General features: G+C 35.9%; 1 protein-coding gene across 1 annotated transcript; it reads left to right on the top strand.

Moving 5' to 3' along the window:
* The first annotated feature begins 8,297 nt into the window (after positions 1-8,297).
* LOC141562513 (olfactory receptor 52A1-like) lies at positions 8,298-9,257 on the top strand. The gene is given in 1 exon segment (XM_074302535.1): positions 8,298-9,257. A coding segment is annotated over 1 exon segment (960 nt).
* The last annotated feature ends 492 nt before the right edge of the window (positions 9,258-9,749 follow it).

The raw sequence follows: 9,749 nt of genomic DNA, 5'->3' as shown, positions 1-9,749 counted from the left end.
CCAAATGGGGACCTAACCACAGAAAGGAGGAAAATTTATGTTTTCAAATGTAAATATTAGGCCATGTATTTTAAATGAGTCAGGTAAATTAATGGATAGAACATGGATTGGACCACAAGATAGGAAGATGTTTTGTTCATATCCATCCTCTTTTACTAACTGTGTGACTGGGCAAGCCACTCATCTCTAATTGCCATGGGCAGTATTGTAGTGCTATTGGTATTGTTCTTTGGGAATCACGAGAATTGGACACAACTGAATGAATGAACAAAACCAATGTACTTTAAAGGTTTCTTTGGTGTTGCTTCAGTGGAGTGATTTTTCTACTAGAAGTTTTCCACATGACAGATAAAGCAAATAAATGTCAACTATTTCTACAATTCCTTTACTTGCCTAATTATGCAATCATGTGGTCAATCTGTGTGAAGCACTCAATAGACTAGTAAATTTTGGGAACTCTGTTAGGACAGCAAGTAAATGAGTAAGTCTCAAATTGAGACTGGATGAGAACAGAGTTAGGATGGTAGTGAACTATGTGGGTATAAAGAATCAAGAAAAGAATAGTGAGTGAGTAAAGTACTTCAGTAATGATTTCAGCTAGGAAAGGTGATCATGTGCATCTTAAAGCTTCGAAATCTTTATTAGTAGAACATGAACTGGAAATAATTTAAGTATGATTTCAGTTTGTTTGTTGTAAGGTCCAGACTACATTAAAGAAATATAGTCAGTGAATATAATAAAGATGACAATACTCCCTAAACTAATCTATTTATTTAGTGCTATACCAGACTCCCAAGAAACTATTTTAATGCCTAGAAAAAATAACAACAAAATTCATATAGAACAAAAGGTCAAGAATTTCAAGGGAATTAATGAAAAAAATCAAATGAAGGTGGCCTAGCTGTACCAGATCTAAAACTATAATAATCAATAACTATAGCAATTTAATGTTTGACAAACCCAAAGATCCCAACTTTTGGGGTAAAAATTCGTTGTTTGACAAAAACTGCTGGGAAAACTGGAAATTAGTATGGCAGAAATTAGGCATGGACCCATACTTAACACTGTACACCAAGATAAGATCAAAATGGGTCCATGATTTAGACATAAAGAATGAGATTATAAATAAATTAGAGGAACATAGGATGATTTACCTCTTAGACTCGTGGAAAAGGATGGAATTTGTGACCAAAGAAAAACTAGTGATCATTATTGATCACAAAATAGAGAATTTTGATTATATCAAATCAAAAAGCCTTTGTATAAACAAAATTAGAAGGGAAACAACAAACTGGGAAAACATTTTTATAGTTAAAGGCTCTGATAAAGTCCTCATTTCCAAAATAGATAGAGAATTGACTCTAATTTGTAAGAAATCAAGCCATTCTCTAATTGATAAATGGTCAAAGGATATGAACAGACAATTTTCAGATGATAAAGTTGAAACTATTTCTATGCATATAAAGGATGCTCCAAATCACTATTGATCAGAGAAATGCAAATTAAGACAACTCTGAGATACCAATACATACCTGTCATGTTGGCTAAGATGACAGGAAAAAATAATGATGAATGTTGGAGGGGATGTGGGAAAACTGGGACACTGATGCATTGTTGGTGGAGTTGTGAATACATCCAGCCATTATGGAGAGCAATCTGGAATTATGCCCCCAAAGTTATCAAACTGTGCATATCCTTTGATCCAGCAGTGTTACTACTGGGTTTATATCCCAAAGAGATACTATAGAAGGGAAAGGGACCTGTATGTGCCAAAATGTTTGTGACAGCCCTTTTTGTAGTGTCTAGAAACTGGAAAATGAATGGATGTCCATCAATTGGAGAATGGTTGGGTAAATTGTGGTATATAAATGTTATGGAATATTATTGTGTTGTAAGAAAGGACCAGCAGGATGAATACAAAGAGCCTTGGAAAGACTTACATGAACTGATGCTGAGGGAATTGAGCAGAACCAGGAGATCATTATACACTTCAACAACAATAGGATGCATTCTGATGGAAGTGGATATCTTTGACAAAGAGAAGATCTAATTCATTTCCAATTGATCTATGATGGACAGAATCAGCTACACCCAGAGAAGGAAGACTGGAAAATGAGTATGAACTATGTGCATTTTTTGTTTTTCTTCCCAGAGTATTTTTACCTTCTGAATCTAATTCTTGTGTAACAAGAGAACAAGTATTTAGGATATAATATAACATTTAACATGTATAAGACTGCCTGCCATCTAGGGGAGGGGGTGGGAGGGGGAAAGGGAAAAGTAGAAACAGAAGTGAGTGCAAGGGATAATGTAAAAATTACCCATGCATATGTTCTACCAATAAAAAGTTAAATAAAAGGAAATATAGTCAGTAGATGTTCTATTATTTTTTCATTTTGGCTATAGCAACTCAGGAAGACTGTCCACTGAGGCATGGAAAGATTGAGGCTTCCACTGCTAGAGAGAATATCTACAGGGATAATGTCATGTATCCTTAAAGTATTGAATAAATGTTCATTGAATGAATGAAATTATGAAAGTTCTGGGACACTACTTTTACAATGTTAATGTATATTTCAAATCTTTGAATGTAGAGACTATAAATAAAAGGAGAAAAAATCTTTAGCTAGGTTAGATGAATAGTTAATGACAGATTCAGTACTGTGAAGAGTTAAAGAGGCTTTCTGAAAAAAGGAAAGAAAAGAAAAATATTCAGTATTTCTGGAGTCCTGACAATAAAGTAGACAAACCAGGTCAGGGTCAATAGTCACTTTATCTTACATCATGCTAGTAGTGAGGATTCTATACTCCTCTCCTTCGTTTACATAGCTAAAGTTGACTGCAGATTGATTGGAGATCGAGCAGACACCAAGGAATTATATTATTTTTCATTTTAAATTCTGACTAAGTGACAATTCAAATCCTATTTCAATGAATGATAAGAAATAAGTAATGAAGGAATGTTACAAACTCTAAAAATCATATGGGTAACATAAATAATTGCTCTTGGCTCCTTTCTCTAGGCAAACATTTTTCTTCAACAGATTCTACTCTGGGCTATGCTTGTTTTACCTGGGATTCAGCAATCCTCTGTGACTAGAACCCAAATAGCCTAACCTGGGCTTTTGGGGGTTAATTCCACTCACTACTCCAGTGCATTCCCAAGACAGGTGAGGAGAGAGAGAAGAGAGAGACTTAATTCAGGCTTATAGGGAATTACCTTCAATCCCCATGGAGTCCTGGGAGGAACTTTATCAGCTAGTCCTATTGTCTGCCTCCCACTTTTCCATATTCTCCCACTCAATCTCCCATGCTCATTCATTCATCCACACTCAAACATCATCCCTCACTGAGTCCTGACATCCACTGAATTGTCAACTGGCATCAATAATTACACTTTCAGTCTTCCAAACATGACCACATGTCCATCCTCAATGAAACACACCCACCTATCTTCATATCCGCCATCTCTAATCCTTGATTTAATGATACTCTCTCAAACCCTTAATTAGACCCTACACTCATCTTCTAATATCTGTTTATTCACTTTCCAACCATTACTGATGTATTTTACTTGCTCACTATTCTTTTCTCAATTCTTTATCTTCACACAGTTCACCACCAAACCAAAGGCTCTCAACACTCACTTTGACCATTGAATATTTCACACAAATTGCCCACATTTACCTGTTCATCCTGTTATCCTTTTGTGAAGACCTGAGCTTCATTTCTTACTTCTCCTCCTTACCCTGAAGTGTTTTTTGTAACTCTCTGCTTGTATTTTATGTAGATAATGGTGAGTGTATGTTTTGGCAATTTTATTTTTTGGCCATATTTCAGTAAGCAGTAGGAGACAAGGAAGGGACAAATTTGAAGAAGACAAACATCAATATGTATTCAGAAGTACCAATAGGGTAGAGATTTAGAAAAAATGATGGAGATGGGAGAATTAAAAAGGCTTATAGGAATGGACTTTGTGTATGTATTTGGGGTCAAATGGTGTTAAAATCATCTTGCCAGTACATAACTTCATGTGATCACTTTTGAGTCTAAAGGCAGTTCTCAGGTCATTCTTTTTGGAGAAGTATAGAATGTTAATACTAGAAGGGAGGGAGGACTTTGGAGATGTCCCTGCTAAATTCTTTTATTTTATGGTTGAGTGAATTGAGCACGAGAGATAAAGTGGCTTTCACAAAGACAAAGAAACTGAATGCAACCCAGGAAATGTTGTTTTGGTAAATGCTTGACAATTCCACCCCCCCCATTAAAATATGCATGGCACACTTTTAGGTTTAATCTACATTATTAATATTTTTGCCATTACTTCCTTAAATCTATATATCAACAAAATAGTAAATAAATATGTGATTTGTAGCATCTCTTTCCAAAATTTACTTTATCATACTGAAAGATTAACAACTAGTTCATCCAAGGCCCAAATGAGCCAGTTCAAACAATTCACGGAACCTAGGTCTCCAAAATGTGTCATTTCAGGTTCCTAGGATTTGGTCATCAATCTACAAAATTCTCTCCTTTCTTCCTCTTCCTGAAGCAAATGTAGAGTCCTTTGGTACTGTTTCAGGTTTTATTATAAACAGCTACAAGAAAATAAGTAAGGAAGCAAAAGGAAAGTTGGAAAGCTAGATTTTTAAGATTTAAAAGATTTTAAAAATTTTTAGATTTTAAAATCTAAGATTTTAAGATTTAGATTTTTAAGAGTCTCAATAAAAACTTTCCTTGAGATGACTGTAATTTTGAGTATTTGATAAAATGATCAACATTTATGCAGTATTTTAAAGATTTATAAAACATTGATACAACTATTTGATTATTTGATCTGTACAACAGATCTGCTGTGTATGTTCTTAGTATTCCTATTTTTTAGATAAGGAAATTGAGGCTGAAAGAAATCAAATAACTTGCCCAGTAACTTGGTACATATTTGAAGCAAGACTTGAATTCAGTTATGCCTTGGCTGAAAATCTGGTGTTTTATTATGTCATTTGGTATGGTTTGGTGGATAAAGTATTGGATTTGGAAATAGAAAGACCTGACTTGATCTGAATCTTGCCACTGACATTTAATTGCCTTGTGAATGGGAAAATCATTTAATCTCTCAGTTTCCATAATTACAAAATGAAAGTGTTAGATATGATGACCTCTCAGATTCTTTCCAATTTAAACTCTGATTATATGATCTAGTTAGGCATTTAAGAAACCTATTGCACTCAGGATGCATTGAAAGGCATGACATTCAGGACTATAGAGGGAATGGTCCATTTGTATCCTGTCTTAATCACTTTATGTGTGAAACTTTGTGTTCAAATATGGAAACTAAAGTTTCGAAAGGCCATGGATACATGGAGAGTGTTCAGAGAAGGGCAACCATGATGATGGACTCATATAGACTTGAATTCATATTATATGTGGTTTGACTGATGCAACTATGAATGTTTAGCCTACAAACAGAAAACTTGTGGGGAGGTGATAGCTGTCTTCAAATCTTCAAAGGGCTGTCATTTGGAAGTCAACAAATCAACATTTATTATGCACTTACTGTCCTAAGTGCTAGATATACAAAGAAAGTTAGAAATAGTTCCTGTCTACAAGGAACTTAAAAATCTAATGGAAAAGGCAAAATGCAAACATATGTATACAAATGAGATATGTGCATATAAATACATATATGTGCATTTTAGATATGCATTCTGTTTGCTTTCTTAGAGTAGAACCAGAAGCAATGGGTTGAAGTCCTTATGAGACAAGTTTGAGTTTGATGTCAAGGGAAAACTTCCTAATTAGTACAGTCCAAAAGTAGGTTACCTGGGGATGTTGTAACTTCTCCCTCACTTGAGGTTTTCAAAGACATCCTATATGACTAAATGTGGGACATTGTAGAGAAGATTTATTTTTACATAGTTTTTAGACCAGCTGATATTATGTGAACCTATTAATGGACTTAAGGCTTAGGCTACTCTCACTCAGTTCTTTGCTTCTTTCATGTGGTCTGAAATAACACCGGCCAATTTCTCTACATCTCATCCTTTGAAATAGGAAGTGTTTATTCTAGGATTTTCCCTTTGTCTTCTTTTGAAAAAGAACCCAGAAAATAAGAGAATGGGACACAATTGGGTTTTTGAGTACATGTAGGACTCAAATGAGATTTAGCCATGTTTACAGATCCTTCTATATGCTTCATTTTTATCTTATTATTGCCCTCTTCAAAAACAAGCAATTTCATCTCAGTTTCTAAAAAACTGGCTAAAATGTATGGAGAAAGACTAGCCAGGGACCCAAGTTCATGATCATTATGGAGTCTGGTGCATAAATAAAATAATTTTTGAATCATTTATTCCTCAGTCTAATTAACCAGATGTAGTCCACCCTTTAACCTACAAGAAAGATGGTAGTCCTGTCTCAATTCAGTCAGAAAGGGATCTGGGTTCAGGGAAACTTATTTGCCTTATTATTTCTCTCATTCAGCTTGCTCCTTCTTTTATATTACTTATATTTTTATTGCTATAGGCGAATCCTTTCCTTGGAATGTAAACATCACTAAGGCTTTTCTTCTTTTTCCTTATACAGGGTTCTTGGACTTGAGGATGTGGTGTTACCCCAGAATTCACTACATCACCTGTGTAATTAACATCTTGCTCCTCTGGGCTATGGATACTTTTAGGATCCTTTCCCCCTATGGACAGAACAAGAAGAAATGGTCTGAAATTGTAGCAATGTGGATTGGATTGAGGTAGAAAGTTCTTCTTCACAGTCAAGGGAATGGAATATTGTGTAATCCTTTATTTGTGTTTGCATGTAAATTGTCAGTATACCTGTCTGTGTGCTTATTTATGTTTTTCTGTGTATAGACATTTGTGTGTATGTATATGTTACTATATGTAGCTATGTGCATAGTATATGTAAATGAATGCCATTTCTATGTCTTGGGATAGTCAAAAGAAGAGGAAGACATGAATCAATGTTTAAGGGTTTCCCTATGAAGAATGAACATGGGACAAATGAAAAGAGGTAGTATTGCTGTTGTGTTTGGAAGTAGCTATGTTTCAGATGAGCAAATGAACAGATGGAAATCCAGGGGCCAGGGATAGTAGTACATCTTAAGTGTAAATTTAATAAGTACCAAGAAGTTTCCCTAATCTTTGATGTCTCCCTAAATCTTATTGCCTAAAGCTCCATCTTGGATCACTACTTTGGTCAATGTCTCCTATGAGATAGATCAAGCATTTATTAAGTGCATAGTGTATATGAGATGCTGGAGATAGAAAACCAAGAAAACAAAGTAGTTCCGACTCTCAGAGAGCCTATTTTCTAATGGGGGAAAGAAAACTCATAAAGGGAAATTTGGAAAACTGGCAGGAAGATAAGGCAGACTAGATGCTAGGGGAAAGGGATGCTGGGATTTCTAATAACATGGAACCAACTGTCATCCAGTCAGTCCCTGAATGGAGTCATCTTAGGACAGAAAAATGGACAATTTGTAAGTGGGCCAGACTGAAGAGTGATCTGTAAGGAAAGTGAGCAGTGTGGCTGGACTTTCTGATGCTATGGCAGGTACTTCATCATTGTCACGATATACACTAGCACAAAGCAGTTAGTCTTCCTGGGGCAGACTAGATTCTAAAGGTATAGTTAATTTTTGTAAGAAGCATATTCATGATTGAATTACACAGTAGGAATTAGGATGTAGGATAGATGATACAATGCTTGGATTAAGTAAGGATAATTTTCTTTTATTCTTAAAATTCTATTTAACAAATATTTATGAATACCTGTTATGTGTAAAGTACTGCGCTACTCATTGGGGATATAAAGACACAATAAATAGTGTCCTTGCCCTGTTGGTTCTTACATTATACAGGAGGGATAGAGTATGTATGTAGATATAATGTGTACCATTTCCTCCTTTTTGACAACACATCTCAGAAATAGTAGAAAAATAAATTGGAGATGAATTCAAATAGATATTTAATTCATTCATAATTAAAAAAAAACATACCTAACATGTAAAACAAAGGTCCCATGTTCAGAGATGCTGATTAGAATTTTGAGAAAGTGAAGGGATGATTTTTTTTTCAAAAAAAGGAATGCTTTGTTGGATGCCCTAAGTATTGTATTTGTCTTTTTAATGCCTTGAATCTATTATGAATTAATATTATGTGGTACCATCCCTCTCAATGATTGGCCTTTGAATGGATTCTCCTATCCTCCTATCTTCTGTGCCTTTCTCCTTTCTTTCCACCTAATTCTTTGGTTCTTTCTTCGTAGGTGACATATACAAAATGAAAGATTCCAATGTCACTTTTGTCAACCCCCTATACTTCACCCTTTTGGGAGTTCCTGGTCTGGAGTCTGTGTAGCACTGGATGGGGATACCATTTTGCATCATGATCCTCCTTGCTCTTGTGGGAAACTGTACCATCTTGTCTGTCATCTGGAGAGACCCATCACTCCACCAACCCATGTACCTTCTCTTGGCAATGTTGGCCATCAACGACCTTGGTATTTTCCCTGTTCTGTTCCCTAAAACTTTGGCCATCCTCTGGTTTGATCTCAAAGAGATTGAATTCAATGCCTGTCTGACCCAAATGTTCTTTGTGCATGCCCTGGCAGGTTTTGAAACTGGGATCCTGGTAGCCATGGCATTGGATCGCTATATAGCCATCTGCCGGCCCCTGCACTACACAGTTATCCTGACTCCACAAGTCTTGCTGGGGATTGCAGTGATGGTAGTTATGAGGGCTGTGCTTCTCATCTCCTTTTGTCCCATCCTTATCAAACTGAGACTAACATCTTTCCACTCCACAGTGGTAGCTCATTCTTACTGTGAGCACATGGCAGTTGTGAAACTGGCTATGGGTGATATTCGAGTCAACAAGTTCTATGGTTTGGCTGTTATACTGAGTTTGTGTTGGTCTGATATCTCCTTCATCTCGACGTCTTATATTCTTATCTTCAGGGCTGTCCTTAGACTGCCAGGGAAAGAAGCCAGGGTCAAAGCAGTCAACACCTGCACAGCTCATATCACCATTATTGTACTCAGCTACTCCCTGGCACTTTTCTCCTTTCTGGCTCACCGATATGGCCACCATGTGGCTCCTTATGTCCATATTCTCTTGGCCAACATTTATCTCTTAGTACCCCCTGTAGTGAACCCCATTGTCTATGGAGTGAAGACTAAAGAGATCCGCATTCGTGTGCTCACCATGTTCTCCTTTCAGAGACAAAGGCTTAAATCCTGACTCATTTATGTATTAGTCTATGAGTTTGATAGGCACATGATCTTTGTCCCTAGAAAACTTTCTATGCCTGTTTCTAGGAATAAATGTTTAAATGATGTGGATTCTGAATGACATTTTGAAGGGCTAATGAAAACAACTCTTTCATTCTGGGTTTATATAGTTTGAAATACTATTACCACCTGCCCAGTATAGGGACACAAAAGACACTTAGAAATTTTTACAAAGGGCCAAAAGTTTAAAATTAGAAGGTTGTCAAATTAAGAACCTTGAGGACACTAGAAATAAATCCATTACAAAATCCTGGCCCTCTGAAAACCAATATGGCTATAGAGTAGTGATGGATGAAATAGAGGAAAGGATGATTAAGATGTTTGGAGAAGCATCTATTTAAAGAATGAATAGGAATTATCAATAAAAAAGAGAAATTCTAAGATAGGATACTTGGTTATTGAGTCTATCCATGAGTGAACACATCAGATTAGACAATAGTGT

Source organism: Sminthopsis crassicaudata, chromosome 3 (assembly GCF_048593235.1).
Source record: "Sminthopsis crassicaudata isolate SCR6 chromosome 3, ASM4859323v1, whole genome shotgun sequence".
Classification (NCBI taxonomy): domain Eukaryota; kingdom Metazoa; phylum Chordata; class Mammalia; order Dasyuromorphia; family Dasyuridae; genus Sminthopsis; species Sminthopsis crassicaudata.
The sequence above is the reverse complement of the archived record's forward strand: the minus strand, read 5'-3'. Positions and strand labels throughout refer to the sequence as shown.